This window comes from Cebus imitator, unplaced genomic scaffold, assembly GCF_001604975.1.
Source record: "Cebus imitator isolate Cc_AM_T3 unplaced genomic scaffold, Cebus_imitator-1.0 Scaffold308, whole genome shotgun sequence".
NCBI lineage: Eukaryota > Metazoa > Chordata > Mammalia > Primates > Cebidae > Cebus > Cebus imitator.
Window position 1 is genome coordinate 555,123 of NW_016107623.1, and position 20,246 is coordinate 575,368.

At 31.2% G+C, this 20,246-nt stretch overlaps 1 protein-coding gene across 1 annotated transcript in view; it reads right to left on the reverse strand.

Annotated features, from left to right (window-relative positions):
• The window catches only part of SI (sucrase-isomaltase), a 98,883-nt gene that overhangs the window by 27,279 nt on the left and 51,358 nt on the right, over positions 1-20,246 (reverse strand). Inside the window, exons 26-37 of the mRNA XM_017503255.2 lie at positions 16,148-16,351; positions 14,044-14,198; positions 12,443-12,611; positions 10,407-10,503; positions 10,198-10,310; positions 9,981-10,106; positions 8,410-8,538; positions 7,511-7,621; positions 5,679-5,741; positions 2,969-3,085; positions 1,528-1,615; positions 438-576 (exon numbers count right to left, since the gene is read on the reverse strand). Coding sequence (XP_017358744.1) covers positions 438-576; positions 1,528-1,615; positions 2,969-3,085; positions 5,679-5,741; positions 7,511-7,621; positions 8,410-8,538; positions 9,981-10,106; positions 10,198-10,310; positions 10,407-10,503; positions 12,443-12,611; positions 14,044-14,198; positions 16,148-16,351 — 1,511 coding nt within the window. The remainder of the gene's footprint in view (positions 1-437; positions 577-1,527; positions 1,616-2,968; positions 3,086-5,678; positions 5,742-7,510; positions 7,622-8,409; positions 8,539-9,980; positions 10,107-10,197; positions 10,311-10,406; positions 10,504-12,442; positions 12,612-14,043; positions 14,199-16,147; positions 16,352-20,246) is intronic.

The window sequence follows — 20,246 nt, forward strand, 5'->3', positions numbered from 1 at the left end:
CCCGCCTCAGTCTCCCAAAGTGCTGAGATTACAGGCATGAGCCACTGCGCTTGGCCTGATAATGACAGATTTAGCCAAACATTAATGTCTTAATGACATCAAATGATATGTTATTAACTCATTTATTAATATTAGTCCAACATTATTCATTGAGCACCTACTATTTTCCAGGCACTATGCTGGTTACATAGTGAGGAAGCATATAAAAATGGCCTAGTATTTATTTTGGAATAGTATAAAAATTAAAACAAAAACAATATAGGTATTTTGACAGGAAGAAACACAATTTTTCTAAATGTTATGAAGACAAGTTACAGAGAACAATTGGGAAGTAAAAGGATACAAGAGAAAATCATCAGGACTCTTAAAATGATAGCATTAAATGTAAGATCCAAAGAATAAAAGAGTCAGAAGGGATAATTCTGAACATTGCTTACTCATAAGTAGGTTTCATTTGTGACCATCCATAGAGATTGTGAACATCGTAATGCAAAACCGATGATCCATCACTAAGAATCTGCTCAGTTTCCATGCACATTGTTCTGAAATGTAATCCATCAGTTCTTTTTGTGAGTTCTGGAAGAAATCAATGAAAAATTATTAATATATCATACAACACCCTACAATAAAAGGTGTAACTCATATATTTTTTGGCAAAAACATTAATCAGTGTTTTATAGTAGCTATTTATATTTTAACCATTTATATACTTTGCATGAGTTAATCATAAACATAAATTTGTCTGAAATTGTAACTGAATTACATGAATTAAGGAAAACCTGAAAAATAAGTATATTACTGAATGTCTACTCTTTCTAGTGCTTTTAGATGGAAAACACTGATTAGAATTTTATTAAAAATTCACTTGGCATTTTAAAGGCCAGAAATTAAGAACTAGGCAAATGGATAACACTGCCTTTTGATCCACTTTTTCTTAGTTTAAGACTTTTTTTCCAGAGTATTACTATGACTTTATATGCTAATAGTTTGTGAGGATTTCTGCCTGCATAAGAGAATGAGGATGAATATAAAATGTCACATTTCCTTCTTTGTAAAAGGTAAACAAAGAAGTGTTAGTATTTTTTCGCTTATCCTCAGTAAAGAAACACTTACTAAAAACTTCCTTTCAAAAAAATTTATTTTTTTTAATCTTAAAAGGTACTTAAAATTTTCGAATCTGGGGAAATTAAGCAAACCAAAATAACAACTTCAAACAAATTTAGAATTGTGCTTATGTAGATAAAATATATTCCTTGATTTTTTTTCTCAAAATAGTGTGAAATAATATTGGTAATGGGTCAAGCTGTGTTCCAGTGTGTGGGTGGATAATGAAAATTGGATGTGTGAATCCTATTCCCTATATCTTAATGCAGGGAATAAACCGATGTGTGTGTGTGTGTGTGTGTGTATATATATATATATATATATATATATATATATATATTTACATTATATACCTATTAATATATACCTATTAATAAAGAATAATAACATGACAATACCAAAGGCATCCCAACAATTTTGTACCTGGGAAATAAGGTGGATAATTTAGTTTTTCATCTCTGCATTGATTAGAAGTTGTTCCATTTACAAAACTTGATGGCTCATTCATATCCTTAAAAAAGGTGACAGAGACAGGTAAATAAAAAATAAATTTAGAATGCATATTCTGAAAAGAGCTAGTTCAAAAAGTAAGTTAGCATATTTGAAGAATGTTACACACACTATTCTAAACAAACAAAATGATAAAACATCTTAATGATATTAAAGTAGTTTAGTTCATTGTTCACTTTCAATCAGTTTCCTTTCGAAAAATAAAATGTTCTCTTTTCCCTGTATTATGTATCATATCTATAAAAATGAGTTTATTTCCATATTTCCAAGACATATATTATAATAGTATGTGTCCCATAATCTTCTTCCCCTCCACTCCTGCCCTAGGCCTGATATCAGTTGCTTTTATTGTTAAAACTACAACATATATTACTAGTTTAATATTACTAGATAATTTTAAGATGTATCACCATTGAGCACATATCTCAGAATCTCAGCAGCCATAGATAAAAGGATCATGATCTAAGTAAATAAATTAGCTATCATTTAAAATGGATTGCCTCCGCCTGAAAACAGGTTATTTTCTCTGGATCCAGATGTCATTCTCAGGAATGTACTTAAGAGAATCCCTTATAGTATACAGCTTGATACATCCAATAAACTGACATGTTCCATAAATTTTTTAACAAAACATATAATTAATACAAACTTATATCTACAAAGTTTTCACATAGTGGCACCTGCATAAAGCCTTCTTCAATTTAAAAAATAAATAAATTAATGCTTTCCACTGGAAAAATCACCGGTGTAAAAATTTTACCTCCAGAAATTGAGATACACTGCACAAAATTTTCTGTATTAAGAATTTATTTGTGGCAAAGTAAATTATTTTTATGCCATCTCAAAAATATATTATTAAAAATCTTACTACTATCATTTTAAGGTTACATCAAAAAAGAAACTTTAACAGACAATGTTACCAAATTTAAGAAATTACTATTTCTTATACAAAGAACTAGTGATTATTTATTTATTTATTTTATTTTATTTTATTATTATTTTATTGCATTTTAGGTTTTGGGAGCACTAGTGGTTATTTAAGCCTGAGATTTATTTCTGTATTAAATGAAAGTAAATAAATGTTTACAAGTATTTATTAACATATAGAATAAGAGGGTATTTTGCTTTTTGAATTTTGCAAATTGAAAATGTCCAGGAAATAGCATTCATACACATAAATTTGGTTTTTAAAACCAAATTAAAACCATCCTTTGCATAAGAAAGTTCTATGGGGGGAAAAGTGGACTATTTTTCAAATTAAATATTTTGTTGACATTATTTTAGCTTAGTAAGAATTTTGCATAATCATGCACAATAAATAACTTAAAACACACATTGTTCAAAGCTTACTTACTATCCACAAACCATCAAATTTCATCTGGTCATTGTAAAAGTCTAGAATTTCTCTTGCCCACCAACTTGCTGTGGAAGTCCTGAAGAAATCTGGAAAAGCTACGTGAGCTCTGGAAGCCTGTGAAACCAAAATTTAGACTCACATATGGGAAGTCATAAGAGATTATATAGGTATAAATCTAATTGTCTCTGGCAGATTCATAAGTCATGTATGACTGACAACAAAGGCAATTTAAATCAACCTTAATTATATAAATGTGTGTGGTTTCTTCCTCAACCCATTTAATAGCCGTGGAAAGTAAAGAGGGATATGGGAGAAGAGAAGAGGGCAGTCTTCGGATCCTATATGAATTACAAAGAAACGGATCAGAACCAACATAAACATATTTTTAGTGCTTCCTAGAGTAATGGGGAAGCATTGTTTTCTCTGTTACTGCAGAGCCCATACTTCAGGTTTACTTCTGTGGAGCCCAGTGAAAAAGGAACCAACCATAGAAAAGAACCAACCATTTTTATGCAGCTTTCTTGCTTCCGAGAACCATCTCACCACCCCAAACTACTGCTTCTTTTTGTCTCTCACATCTAACCCTTTCCATCCCAGCAGAGAAGAGGTGTTTCATCCCAATCTCTACTAAGAATGTTCCCTACTTGCCAGTCCACATATAAAACTTCCAATGTCAGAGTAACCCTGTGTTAGCAGTAGATGCTACTAAATTAATTGAATATGTCTCAAAAACATGGAAAGTAGGATGAATTTTGGCACATGTTAAGATTCTTTTGTAACCGCCTTAACAGTCTCCAAGAACAGGATATGGGAGGACATAAAGAAAATGCAGAGAGTAGGGAACATAGAGATTTATAAAATAAGGATGATGACATTTTTATTTATTATTTATTTATTTTGAGATGGAATTTTGCTTTTGTTGCCCAATGGAACAACCTCGACTCACTGCAACCTCTGACCCCTGGGCTCAAGCGATTATTCTGCCTCAGCCTACAGAGTAGCTAGAATTAACAGGTGCCTGACACCATGTCCAGATAATTTTTCTTATTTTTAGGAGAGATGGGGTTTTCAACATGTTGGTCAGGCTGGTCACAAACTCCTGGCCTCAGGTGATCCACACGCCTCGGCCTCCCAAAGTGCTGGGGTTACAGGTGTAAGCCACTGCACATAAGCCATTCCAACACTTATACCTAAACTTATATAATTTAATGATTATAAATTTATCTGCCTAAAAGAAAGATCACCAACTCTTAGTTTTGTTGCTACTTTCTATTTCTCTTGTATTTCTTTTATTTTTTACTCCTCTAATCTTTATTTCCTTCCCTCTGCTAACTTTGTTTATTCTTTTTCTAGTTCATTGAGAGGTAATGTTAGGTTATTTATTTGAGATTTTTATTATTTTTAATATGGGTGTTTCTTGTCATACACTTTCCTCTTAGTACTGCTTTTGCTGCATGCTAGAAGTTTTGCTAGGTTGTATTTTTATTTTTGTTTGTCTGAAGAAATTTTCTAACTCTCTTTTGATCTCTTCTTTGTTCCACTGGCTGTTCCAAAACGTGTTGTTTAATTTCCATGTATTTGTGAATTTACTTATTTCCTCTATGTTTCTGATTTCTAGTTTAATTTCACTGTGGCTGGAAAAGACAAATGGGATGATTTCTAGCTTCTTACAATTTTTAAGGCTTGTCTTGTGACCTAACATGTGATCTCTCTTAGAAAATATTCTATGGGCACTTGAGAAGAATGTATATTTGACTGCTTTTTGATGAAATGTTCTATGTATGTCTGTTAAGTCCATTTGGCCTACAGTGTTGTTACAAATTGCTGTTTCTTTCTCGATTTGCTCTTTTTCTATTTTTTATTGAAAGTATGGTAACAAAGTCTTCAACTATTATTGCATTGCTATTTCTCACTTCTGTTAATGTTTGCGTTAAATATTTAAGTGCTTTAATGTCAGGTGCATATATTCATAATCATTGTATCTTCCTAATGAAATGACACGTTTGTCATTATATAATGACCTCTTTTGTGTTTTCTGATAGTCTTTGAATTAAAATTTATTTTCTCTGATATAGCTATAGCCACTCCTGTTACCTTTTGGTTATAAATTGCATGTAATATCTTATTCGTTCTTTTTGCTCTCATGAATGAATCTTGAGGGTAATATACTGAGCGAAATAATTGAATAACAGAAAGACAGATGTAGGATTCAACTTACATGAGGTATCTAAAACAATTAAATTAATAAAAGCATAGGGTAGAATGGTAGTTGCCCAGAACTGGAAGTAGGGGAAAATAAGGATTGCTAAGAAATAGGCACGAAATCTCAATAATGCAAGCTAAATAAATTCTAGACATCTGCTGCGCAACATTGCCCCATAGTTTAAAATGATTTAGCATATGCATAAACATTTATTAAGAGGGTATATCTCATGTTAAGTGTTATTACTATAATAATGTTTTGAAAATAAAATAATGATTGCATAGATTAAATAAAGCAAAATATAAAATTGCTTAATAGAGTGATTGACATGCTTTGTTATTTAGGAAAATTAGCTAAATTTGATCTAAATATTGTCTCATATAGATAATTAAAAATGGCAATCTATTTTTAAAGAAAAGTATTCAAATTGACTTATTAGTTAAAATAGTCAGGTCTAAGTTTTGAATTTCTTTTCATTATATAGTTAGCCAATGTAAAACTTACATTAACAGCTTCATCTTCAGTTAGAGTTTTATCTATTGTTATATTGGGCAAATCTGGCCAAACCTACAAGAGACAAGACATGGAAAACAGATCAAAACATAGTAAGTATAATATGATTGCTATGTAAATGAAGTATAATGGAGTAATAAAGGAATATTAATAACCCAACGTCCTCAGATCTGTAATCCCTTTAAATATTATTATAATTATTGGCATGTGTATCATTTGCAAACTATTCCTATTGTCCATATTAGTCTACTCTTTAATATGGCAAATACAAAATAGAATTGTCAACTGTTATGGTAGTTAGTGATTTTGAAAATAAAGCATATAACCAAAAGGTTTCGGTCAAAAAATAATGTGAAAAATAAATGTTAAATTTAATTTAATGCATTAAGTTAGAACTATTTCTAGAATTATTCCAGGGTTAAAAACTAAAAGCAATAAATATTTTTTGTTTGAAAGGAAGTAAAGATCTGATTGAATATTGTCATATGGAGTCAAACATTCCACTGATTTTTAGAATTCGTACTAAATCCTCCTCTCCCTTCATCCCACCACTATTCCCAGCCAGACCTCACTGCCTACCAACATTTTCTTTCTTCTACTCCAGCCAGAAACACACAAAACAGAGCTCAAATTCAGTCATGCTGAAAGCTCTGGAAATTTAGATCTATACTGTAGAAATTAGAAAGTCCTATATAAATGTATAAATAATCCATCAAAAAGGAATTCTTTACAAGGGATTAGCTACTTATAGAGAATAGTGCTCTAAAGGAAGGGAAGAAACAGTAGAAATCTGGCAAAATGTCTAGAAATACAGAATGAGGAAAAAGTAGGAAATTTAAAAATAACAAAAAAGATCTTCTGAACTAATATGCCTCTCAAGTAGCTGGGACTACAGGTATGCGCCACCATGCCTGGTCAATTTTTAAATTTTTTGTAGAGACAAGGTCTCCCTATGTTGCCCAGGCAGATCTCAAACTCCTGGGTTCAAGCCATCCTCCTACCTCAGCCACCCAAATTGCTAAGATTAGGGGCATGCTCCACTGTGCCCAGCCCTGTCTATATTCTTCACTCAGCTTTCTCTAATGTTAACATGTTATATGACAATAGTGCAATTATCAAAACCAAGAAATTAATGTTGACACAGTATAATCAACATTTACGAAACATGTTTGCATTTCACAGGTTTAATCATTAATGTCCTAATTTTGGTCCAAGATTCAAAAAGCCTCTCATATTTCATTTAATTGTATCTCTCATTATAAATTTTTTTGAGGGTTTTGTCACTGTTGTTCATTCTAGCTATGACTAGTATTTTTTCTTGATTGGTTTATATAAAAGCCAAATCAAAATATTTTTATAATATAATCATATATCAGGTTTGAATATTATTGCTTATATAAAATATAGTGAATTATAATTCATGATCTAAGTTAGAACTATAAATATAGCTGTCAAAACATGTTGTTGCTATTATTGAGACTTTTTAAAGAGAAGTGAACATTTAAATAACTTGCAGTACAGAATAATGAGTAGCCATCTTACTAGTAGTAGTTTTACAATAAACTACAAGAGGTACGAAGAAACATAAGAAAATACAACTTAAAGATAAAACAAAACATTTGGACATACGGCTTATGTGAATTCTTTCTTTGTGTCTAATAATTTGGATGGAACTCAACAACTATACATGATTTTATTAGTTATTAAACCATTACATTTCTACATAGCTCTCCTGAATGTTTTTAACTTTTACTAATTAAATGGAAACTTTCATTGAAATATAATTTTTGTATTTATTGTATTTTGAGATCTCAGTTTAGTACCTTTGCCCAACAAATATCACTGGTGTTAGGCCATTTGACAAAGACATCTTCCTGCTGTCCTCTTTGAAATGCAGGGTAAGGCTTTGTTTCATTTCCTGAAATGGCTGGATCCTAAAATTAACATGAAACATAAATAAGGTACACATGAAAAAATCATAACTGCTTGGATAGCGATTATGAAGCATATATTTTCATTACTACATTATCATAATATTGTGCTCTCACATGAAGTGACAAATGATGCAAACATCAGTGTTCTAGTTAGATTGCCCCCAAATTTCTTAGAAGGAAATTCTAAGGACTTTTGGAAATACTGTAGCTATTATTGAAACCAAGATTAGTAGAGGTTTTTTTCTTGTTTTATTTCTATTGTGAGATATCTGGCTACTTAGCTTACTTCCTATAAGACAGTGATTTAAAAATTTTCCATTGCGCCACTGCGCTCCAGCCTGGCAACAGAACAAGACTTCGTCTCACAAAAAAAGAAAAAAAAAAAAATTTCCCCAGTGAATCACCAATGTGAAGGCAAATTTTTAAATATGAAAACATCAGAAGCAATCCCAGAGAATGACTTAAGAATTGTATAAAAATAGAAAATCTACCATTACTTTTTGATAACTTGTATAAACAGAAGCCAATATGAAGCTTGGATGATAACTAGAAAACAACTTGCCTTTAACTGTTTTGGATTAAAATCTCTAGGGATACACCTAAATGCAAAGGTAGCTGGTGACAACCCATGCAAAAAAAAAATGAAGTGCTAATGGAAGAAAGTTGTAGGTTTGGGTATTATCCAAAGTTTTATACTTTCTATTATGAGACATCTTCCCCCGCCCCCCTCATTTTAGGAGTATTAATAGAAAGAAGAAATAAGACTCAGATAAATTCCAGGTACTGACCAGGATAATAATGTATCTCATTCCTTCTCCCCTTATTTTGTCAACAAACTGAGGAAGGTCCTGGAATGCTTCACCAATTGTAAAGTCTAGTTGCCTTTCCATGTAGTCAATATCTGTGTACTGAACATCCTGAAATATGCAAAAAATGATGACAGTAGGGTAAAAAATACAAAAGAGTAAGTATATCATATTTTACTATACTTATAAAAATCACAGCAACATGAAAGCTTAACTAGATCCTAAAAATAATTAAGTGGTTTAGTGTTCAAAGAATAAAAGTAGGATGTAAAGATATAAAGTATTCTAAGAACAACTTTCTATAAATGTTCTATTTTGTCAACAGTTCATTTAGTAATTTTGATTTAGAGGTGAAAACTGTTCTAAGTCAGTATATATTATGTAATTCTCAAAGGCAACAGAAATAAAGTGGGCAATAGGATTTTTGATGCTAGGAAATTGTTAAATGACAAATAGAAAATTCATACGGTGTATACAGAAACAGGTGTTGTTGTTTCTGGGAACTATAAAGCAAATATTGGATAATTTCAAATAACTCTAATATTGGCAAAAGGAGTTTAACAAATACATCAATTACTATAATCTTGTTCTTGTAATATCCATGGAAGTCATTTTAGGATATCAGCCCTGTTTATATAAGTAAGTGTTGTTTAAAGCTAGGTCCTTGGAAGTTTGTTTAAACTAACAAATGCTTGAATTTTATCATTGAAATATTTAATTTTTGCCTAAATAAAGAATTTAATTGTTTTCTGTTATTTGACATTATCTCAGTTTCTTCTTCTAGGTGTTAAGGAAAACATGGCAAATAATTTATACCTCCTTTTTAATAACAAATTTCCACTTGCATGTCTCTGTGTCGTCAACATATATAATTGATTTTCCCATAATAGCTATTCAGGAACCCTATATTGGATCCCACTATAAATAACAATGGCTTATAATTAGGCTTTTCTGATTGTTCTGAGAATAAACTCCTATATATCAAGCCTTCTATATTTTAATGTTTAAGTGTTACCAGCAGCATCCCTAGGATTCCTTAATTTTGTTAAAAAATGAAAATTCAGTGATTGATAATTTGTGGATACTTTGGAATATTTAGCTTTCTGTATATTGAATGAATTGATATTATATATTACAACAATTATCTATTCCAGGGTAAAAAAAAATCAGTTCCACCTCCTGCTTGTTCTCTTGTAGATGATACAGATTTCTTATCTTGATGATACACATTTCTGTGAATACTAACATAAAGAGAACATACTGACTACATGTGCAACCCAGAGTTTGTGAGAGGAAAGCAAGTGCAGGCTGACTTATTTAGCACAACTCAGCATGATAGAATTAGGAAGGGAAAAGGAAAAGGAATGTTTTTTTTTTTTTTTCCCTCCTTGACAAAGACATTGTATATAATTTGCATATCCAATTCATAAGGTGCTACTAAAAAACAAAGCATTATTACCAGCTGCTTAAATTAATTGTAAAGCACATATAATTACTTCATTCTACTTTTTCAAATTAAATATTTAATATTGTTTTAAAATTGATATACATACATAGGGGATGCTAGCATTCACCATAGCTTCATATACTTCCTTAACCTCTGAAGTATTTGCATATCCATAACGACATAATTGGAATCCCAAAGCCCAATACGGTGGCATGACTGGATGGCCAATTACCTTTAAAAAAAAAAAATCATGTGTGAACTAAGACGATTAATTTATGCTACAAACATTTTAATTTTTTGAAAAAAGAAATATGCAATCATACTTCATGGTATTGCTTTGTTGCAACTTCTGGTGTTGGGCCCAAAAACATATAAAAATCCAAGATTCCTCCAACTGTGCGATAAGTTAGAGCAGGAGTTGGCTGGAATGTAACATCTGGAAATCCAGAATAAGATTCCATTTTTATCTGTGTATATTCGTTTATGAAAAAGTCACATAAAATAAGAGACATTCAACAAATGATTGTTTTACCCATTGCATTGCTGTTAAGTAAGAGAACACCATGAGCATTGCCTTCCTCTTCTAGAGCCATGTAATATGGATGAAATCCGTAGGAATTAAGTTTATACTGAAATTAAAAAATTAAGCACAATATAAATTTAAGTAACAATAGCATGCAAATTTTCTTTTCTTTTTTTTTTTTTAATTTTATTTACTTATTTTTAAGAGACAGGGTCTCACTATGTTGCCCAGGCTGATCAGCACGGGAATTTTGACCTGCTCCATTTTCAACCTGGGCCAGTTCCCAACTCCTTAGGCAACTTGGTGGTCCCCTGCTCCCTGGAGGTCACCATATTGATGCCGAACTTAGTGCGGACGCCCGACTGGCATAGCACACTACAGCCCAGAACTCCTGGACTCAAGAGATCCTCCAGCCTCAGCCTCCTGAATAGCTGGGACTACAGACAAGTGCCACAGCGCCTGGCAGCATGTGGATTTAACTGTTGTTTTAAAATTTATTATAAAATTGAAACTCGGTATTTAAATTCTCCTTTTTCCACCCTTAAACTATGTTTCAGTTAAAATACATGTGTCTCCCTAGAAAATAATTATTTAAATTTTTACTGCTTTAGAGTAGTTTATAAATATAAATAAATTAATATACACATATGTGTATATTAATACCACAAAATGCTTGTGGTATATTAATACCACAAATGCTTCCACATTAACTGTTGTAGAATGCCTTTGCCATTAGCGTGGTTTCTTTCCAAAGGTTTTATAAATTGGTACTTTTCCCATAGTAAAATGTCCTAGAAGTGATCAAAGTGATGAATATAATCAAACTGTCCAGAAAATATCTTCTTTATATATTTTATATTTATAAAACATTTAAATTTTTGTATTTATAAAATATTTAATTCATTGTTCCATACTGTAATCATAGTCAGATATTAAAAGATTAATATACTTTTGATTGTTAATATAATCCATAAAATTACAAGTGAAAGTAATTTTATAGTAATTTATTTTTAGGAATATACAAAATTACAAGTGAAAGTAATTTTATATATCAAGAATCAAAAGTATATTAATTTAATTATATCTGTATAAATGCTGAAGGAATTTTAAGAAATTCATTTTGGTAAAATATATTATTTCAAGTTGGTGTAAATGAAAAACAGCCTTCAGTAACCTAAGTTTGGACTATTATGATACAAATGCAAGCTGTTTGAGCACCTAACAATAAAAAACGATTATAACTTCAACAAACTTATAGTAAGGCACTGAGTATATCCTTTTAAGTACACATCACATGTTAAAAATACAAATCGGATAATTTTTATCAAAATATATTTTTATGATATGTTTGGAATATTATAAGTAATATTATTTGTTGTACACTACATTAAATATTCATCAAGTGTGTTGCATTAACAAGGCAAATTTTTGGAAAAAGTGTAATGAATATATAAAAACACATTGTAAAGATGTAAAGATAGATGACAGGGTGATGGATGCAGCAAACCATCTTGGCACGTGTATACGTATGTAACAAACCTGCACATTCTGCATATGTATCCCAGAACTTAAAGTATAATAAATAATTTTTTAAAAAAAGATATAATTACCAGTTTAGCCACATAAAATTACACAACTGCTACTGTGGGTTACAAAGAGCAAAAAGATCAAATCAGTATTTGAGAAGTACAAAACAGTCAAGGTAACCTTTAGGGAGTTATTTTCTAAAAGCTGGAGTGAAGCTAAACTTGACAGGAAATACATAATCATGTCCTTTCTACGCATTTGAAACAGTTAAGGTATTGGGTCAAAGACTGGCTTCTCACAGCAGTCAAGCAAATTTTTATACATCCACTCCTCTACTTCCACCTGAAATTTATGATGACTTTTTGGGTTCGTCAGAAAATTGCTATAGCTGCTCTGGAGATCTCTAGCTAATGCCCTTGTCATTACTTCAATCCTAACGCACAGGCCTATAAAGAAGTGGCTTGGATTCCAATCATGGTCTTAGTTGCCTCATGTAGTGGTTACATGTTGGTACCTACACCAGGGGGTTGGTCTCTTGTGAACATTCCCCAAGTATGCCAGTTCAGATCTCGCTTAAATGCTGTGTGTTCCACTTCCCCAAAACCATATATATATTCTGATGGCAGGCGAGTCGATATTTGAATGAACTGGTCATTGAAAGCAAATCCAGGCAGGTGAGAATCCCAACTGAAAACAAAAGAAAACAAAGCTATTTCTGTCAAAATATATGCAAGGTAGTATCACAAATAGTAATGATAATTCTTTCTTAGATTATCTAAAAATCAATATTTTTTCACTATATTCCTAATTATACCCAGGTACCAAATGGAAATAATTATTCTAATACATTTTTTCTTTTAGCTAAGGAATATGTAAAATATATTTCATATATTTATAGGGGAATCACTGTATCGATAATATGATTGTATGTTTTTATTTAGCCAAGTATTTCTTTTAAAAATAAAACTAATTTGAAATAATTAATGACTTAGTAATGTGTGACCTAGAAATTAAAAGTTCTCAATTTTCCTTCTTCCTTGAAATAATCACAATACATTTTTTCTATATGTAGAATAAAAAGAAATCAATATTATAATGAATTTTAAGCTTAACAGATATCTAAATGTCAAACTCTCACCAGTTACTACTTGCAATTGTGTGTTTCTTTTACTTCATGTTCATAAAAATAGGTATGAATGAAGAAACGTGTTACAAAGACCATAATATTATTCAACTCATTTGTGAGAAGAACATAAAAAGGAAGGAAAGTAACATTGGCAAGGAGAGGAAACATAAGTATTACAGGTAGTCTGGACATATTTTAAATTTTTATGTTTATTATTTTGGAAAACTAATCAAAGATAGTGCTCGTCAAATGACAATAAATAATGCCATTGTACCAGGATATTGCAAAAAATGACTTAGCTTCCCATGTATTTGAACAAAATTGTTTTCATAACAACAAAATTAATAAAATAATCCAGATATAGTTTTGGTAATTATTTGTACATATCCTGACAATACCAGAAAGCATCCTGATAATGTCTTCTAAGGAATGTCATGGAAAACTTAAATTATGTAAAAGTATATTTTAATATATTATAGTTTATAGAGCTTTTGAATAAAGACTACAATTTTAAAATTAAATTTATTCATTGTAACATAAAAACATATCTATACTCATGTGCTATACCTTATTTTCATTAATACATGGCAGGTAAATGATTAATCCTATCAGATTCCAGACCTAATAAACTATTTCAACGGTTTAAATAAAATGTTCACTTCACTTGTTTCCAAATACTTATCTTTGCCAACACTCATCATGCTTTCTAAAAGAGGTTTTGGTTTTGGTTCTCAACTTGATTAGAAGAATGAGTCTGTTATTAATAGTGAAATTGAACACTTCCAGAGTGTAGACAAAATTGTGGGCCCGTCCTTTAAGACGGTCCCAAGGACTATATTTAGTTAGAAATATTAAAATGGACACAGTTATTTAACACAGCTTAAATTTTTCGTGTGATGCTACTCTAGGACAGAAAGGTTGTTAATCATTTTACTTTTCCCTTCCTAAACTAAAATTAAAACATCCTTTATATCAAATAATTCAATCTCTTACATAACTCTTCCAGTGCTTCTCCGTCGAATCTGGATGCCAAAAGGATTTTCCTTAATTTCAACATCATAAAGTCTGTTTTCATAAGTACTTATTGGGGAGGTTGGAAGGTTTAATGGTACTGGAACTTCATATCTCTTATTTTGGGGATCATAAATCTATTGCAGAAAAGTAGTAAAAAAATTTACTCATATTGCTGACATAGCATGTACATATAATGAAATAATTTAAATAATGGCTCAAACAAGGATATTTAGAATTTTTGTCCACATAATTTCTAATTCTTCATTCATGGCCCATATAGCTATAACAATAAAGAATTCCATATACACATTTATAATGGGACCAAATTGAGTACTGCATTTTTGAACCTTTAAAAAATGATTTGTGATTTATTTTCTATACAATAAGAATGGAAACCAAAAATTTTAGATCTAAATATTCTATTGCATGGTTATACAAAAATTATTTCATGGTTAAACACAGGAGTTGTTTCAGAATATTTTGTCATACATATGATTCTACAATAAACACTAATGTTAATTTATATTTATTTGTGTCTTTATTTCTTCAGTACATTTCTTAAATACCGCTAGGTCTGAGTATACTTACTCTTTAAGGGTCTTTGATAACTATTGACAAACTGATTTCCAGAATTTTTTTACTGATTAATAGTCTCATCAAAATGTGTACTCTAATGCTCATTTTTGTTAAATTGAAAGCGTTTATTTTCATTGTTAATCATTTCATTTCTTGCTTAGGAGGTTTCATCTTTTTCTACATTATTATTCAACATTTATGTTCTGTTTTGTAAAAATAAAGCATGATTGATCTGAAACATGTTTCATTCTTATGTAAGAAAAAGTGTACACTTTTACCCATGTCACTTATGCCTTTTTATCTGTAGCTTGAAAGGCCTTTGCTAGCCAGATACAAAATAAACATGGAGATAACTTTTGTTAGGCTTATGTTTAGTTTTCACATGCAACTCATTCGAAATTTTATTTTAGCATATGATTAAAGACAGATGCTTTTCTATATAAATTATTAAATAACCTACCTCTTCATTAAGTCGTGAACCTTTACACACACACACACACACACACACACACACACACACACGATAATCTTCTATGCTTTTGTGCCACCACAAAAAGAGACACACACAATCTTCTATGCTTTCGTGCCATCTTGTTTCAATCAACAATCAAGCAATTCTATCTCCAGTTCCACACTGTTTTAATTATATGAATTTTTATCACTCTTTACCCCTTGCTAAATGTTAACAATCGCCAGGTGTTTATTTTTTCAGATGAACTTAAAAGTTACTTTATGAAATTTCAAAAGATATTTCACTAAGATTTATAAGAAAATATTTTAAAAGCATCGATTGATCTAAAGTGAATGTACATTTAAACTATCATTTACTCTTATTTATAATTTTAAAATAATGTGAACATTTTTAATAGTTTTTCTCCTTACAAAAATTATTAGGCTTATAATCTTTGATGTTTTTATTATTAGATTTTTTCATTTGATTTTGATAATGGTATTTGTTGCCATTTTTGCCTCTACATAGTGAACAATAATGTACAAGAAAATATCTTTGGAAACATTTGACATCTAGTTATTTTGTTGATATTTAAAATTTCTAATGGTTTTCTTAATGGGTTCCTTTGGAATACTTAAGTCAAAAAATTTGCTATTGCTAAATGTCGAAAGAAATTATTGTTTTGGTATGTCTTACTGCATTGGCCAGATAATTAAGACCACAACTTAAAAATAATAAAAATAGTAAGCATCTCATTTTGTTTATTTTAATGACACTATCAGTATAGTTTGATAATACATGAGTTATGTATTTTGCAAGAATTTCAATTTATTTTAAAATCACCATTGTATTAATCACAAAATTAGCAAAAATGAGCAGTTTCATTTATTCAGCACCTAGGTATGAGTTGTGTAGAAAAAAATATTTTTATGGAATCAAAATATCAAATCTCTTAATACCCTTTAATATTACATTAAAAATCCAGTCACATGATTATTCAAACTGTCTTGTCTCAAGAGAGGATATAAGCATTGGAGTAGTTTTTATTAAGCGTACCTTAAACTGCAACATATCATTTTTGTGATATTTCACCTCCACACGAAGAGTTGAGATGGGGTCAGAAGGTAACTTTATTCTAGCATTTGCAGCATTTAGTTGGAGGTCAGCCGTTACACCCATTGATGAATAGAGAGTTGAGGCGACTGAATAAGGGTTGTCTTGTCTGGGAAAGTAACACTCAGGTGCTTTGGATAGAGAAACCTAAAAACACATTGCATATTCATTGCCAGAAATTATAAGCATTGTAATATTTGACTCTTTAAAAATACACTGACGTTTAGTCATACATTGTATGATTTACAAGCTTTATTAATACAAAACGAAATAGCAGTCATAACACAAAATACATTTTATGCAATTTGGGATCCCATGTACTAAAATTTTATACAAAGTATTTATATTTTTACTCTACAGAAAGAAAAATAGAGCAGAAGAGTCAAAAGTCATATATTTTTAACTAAAAAATAGCATTAGATTGTGTTGTCTGCAAAATTAAGTATATTAGTAATAAATTTTGATACCATGTTTGTTCTTACTCTTCATATTGATTGTTGATTCTTGTGCATAAAAACAGCATTATAACCCCCTCTAAAGAGCATGTACTATGGTTCTTTTACTTATAATGAAACTGTCAATCCTTCATTTTGATTTGTTCTTACACTGGTCAATTACATTCTGACCAGGATTTGAAATAAGAACCATGGCCAAGAATCAGAGTTGACTGGTTTACATAGGAGTGAGAGATAAGACCTAAGAAAAATAATTTTAAACTAGGGCATTGACGGCTAGTTGCCTTAACACAGTCCATTCTCCCTATCGTCCTTGTTTATTAAATTATTATATTTTGGAGAGAATTATTATATTTATCTACATTTCCAATTTCCTTTTAAAGAAGTTGTTTAAGTCCCCATAAAAGCTCCTTAAAAGAAAGGCGTGTAAGCTAAGTAAATTGAGATAGTCTGTTTGATTCATGTTCTTTTACAGCGTACTGTCTGGTTTCCATCTAAAGTGAACAATTTCATCTGCGTATTCTATCCCAGCCCTCCTTACCTATAAGAACATTTTTCCCTCAATTCTCCACCCTCATAATGAATATTGGATTCTTTGTGTTATTTTATTATTATTATTTTTTTTTTGAGACAGAGTTTTGCTCTTGTTACCCAGGCTGGAATGCAATGGCCCAGTCTCAGTTCACTGCAACCTCCGTCTCCTGGGTTCAAGCAATTCTCCTGCTTCAGCCTCCTGGGTAGCTGGGACTACAGGAGTGTTCCACCAAGCCCAGCTAATTATTGTATTTTTAGTAAAGACGGGGTTTCACCATGTTGACCAGGATGGTCTCGATCTCTTGACCTCATGATCCACCCGCCTCAACCTCCCAAAGTGCTGGAATTATAGGCGTGAGCCACCGCGCCTGGCCTCATTATGTTATTTTTAACATTGGAAACGGATTTTTTTTCTCATTTTTTAAAGTAACTGTCACCTCTGACTACTGTTCTATTTTTTTCTGCTTTCTTTACATCAAGGCATAGAAATGGTCATCACATTCACTATCTCCAGTTTATCCCTTCATTTACTTGAACTCACTCTAACCAGGTTTTTTATCTCCAGTACTCTAATGTTTGCATGTCAAAGTTACCAAAGACTTCCATGCTGCCAAATCCATATGTCAGGTTCCAGTCCTTATCTTAGTGGCAAGCAATTTGCATAGCTGATCATTTCTGCCATTTTAAGTGCTTTGTTCACTTGGCTTCTGGGACCCAGCATGCTCTTTTTTTCCAACGCAATTCTTGTGCTGTTCTTTCTAAGCTTCCTTTTTCATTCCTCCTTGACTAAAGTTTGTAATCACCCAGGATTTAGTTTTTGAACACTTCTCATCTATTCAAGCTTATTGCCTTGAAGATATCATCCTATCATGCAGCCCCCTAAAAGCACAAAGAAGCAAAGCCAAAATACCCTACCCAACACAGGTTACAATCACACCGTTTTGGGGAAAAAAATTCTCATCCAAATGAAAGTAAATTCAAAAATAAGAAGTGACATCTTTTTCCAGATAAGAAGGATCCAGTGTAAGAACTTTAGTACCATGAAAACAATAGAGTGTTGTGACACCCCAGAGAATTACTCTAGCTCTCTAGCAATGGATCCTAAACAAAGTGAAAATTGTAAAATTACGATAAATAATTCAAAATATGGATTGTGAGGAAGCTCAGTAAATTCCAAAAGAAAGTTGAAAATTAATGCTCAGAAATCAGGAAAACAAAATATAAAAGGTAGAATTTTTTTGAAAAAGTAACTTTTGAAAATTGAAAAAAAAATCATTGAAGGAATTTAAAAACACAATTAAAAACTTTAACAATAAGCTATATACCAAGTAGAGAAAAGAATTTCAGGCTTGAGCATGATCTTTCAAATTAACTATTGACAGACAAAATATTTTAAAATGAATTTTGAAAAACAGACAAAGCCTTCAAAAAATTTAAGATTATGTAAGGTGAACAAGTCAACAAGTTACAGGAATTCCTGAGAGAGAAGTAAAAGTTAAAAATGTGGAAAACTTATTTGAGAAAATAATTCCAAACAGTTTTCCTGGTCTTGCTGGTGATGCAGACACAGATACAAGAAGTTTAGCGGATACCTGGAAGATACTTTATAAGACCAACAGAACCAACACACGTAGTTATCAGGCTATTCAAAGTCCACATGAGCAAGAGAATCATAATAGCAGCTAGAGAGAAATAACAATAACCTATAACAGAAATCCCATCAGACTAACAACAGGCTTTTCAGCAGAAACCTTACAAGCCAGAAGAGATCAGGAGCCAATTTTCAGCCTTCTTAAAGAAAAACAACGATAAGAATTTTACATCCTGTGAAACTAAGCTTCACAAATGAAGGAGAAATAAAGTTTTTCCTATGCAAGCAAACACTGAGTGAAGTTTTCACCATCAGACTCTCTACTGGCCCAAAATATGCTCAGACAAGTTCTAAATACGGAAATGAAAGAATGATACTGATCATCATAAAAGCAGATGTAAGTATAAAACTCACTAATTCTATAAAACAATTGCACAATTAAGATGACAAATTAGGCAACAATAGCATAACAGGAACAAAACCTCGTATATCAATATTAACCTTGAATGTAGGCGGCCTCCAAAATTGACAGTATATTTGGCCTCTCAATACATTCAAATAAATGAAAATCATGTCAAATATCTTCTCAGATCACAGTGGAATAAAGTTAGAAATCAATACCAAGAGGAACTCTTAAAAATATACAAATACGTAGCACTTAACTCGCTCAGAGTAATCTTTGGGTAAATGATGAATTTAATGTAGAAATAAAACAATATAAAAAAATGAAAATTCTAACACAACATGTCAAAACCTCCAGGATACAGCAAAAGTAATGCTAAAATGAAAGTTTATAGTTTTAAATGCCTAAATTAAAAATGATGAAAAGATCTCAAAATAGCTTAATATGACACCTAATTAGAAAAACAAGAGTAAAACAAACTCAAAGTTAATGGAAGAAAATAATTAAAGATCAGAGCAGAACTAAATGAGACTGAGACCTAAAAAAATAAAAATAAAAGGTATCAATGAAATAAAAAGATAAACAAAATTGATAGGTGGCTAGCTAGATTGACCAAGAAAACTAAAAAGGAGAATCAAATAAGCACAATCAGAAAATATAAAGATGGCATTACAATTGGTATCAAAGAAATACAAAAGATCATTAGAGACTGCCAAGAGCATCTGCATGCAAACAAACTAGAACGCCGAGGGAAAAATGGATAAATTCCTGGAAACATGCAATCTTTTGGAAAATATAGTGAAGAAATAGAAACCCTGACCAGACTAATACTGAGTAATGAAATTGAATCAAAAATAAAAATCTCCCAGAATTTTAGTGTAAGTTGTCAGGAAGGGGTCCAGTTTCTGCTTTCTGCACATGGCTAGCCAGCTTTCCCAACACCATTTATTGAACAGAGAATCCTTTCCCCATTGCTTGTTTTTGTCTGGTTTGTCAAAGATCAGATGGTTGTAGATATGTTGTGTTGCCTCCGAGACCTCTGTTCTGTTCCATTGGTCT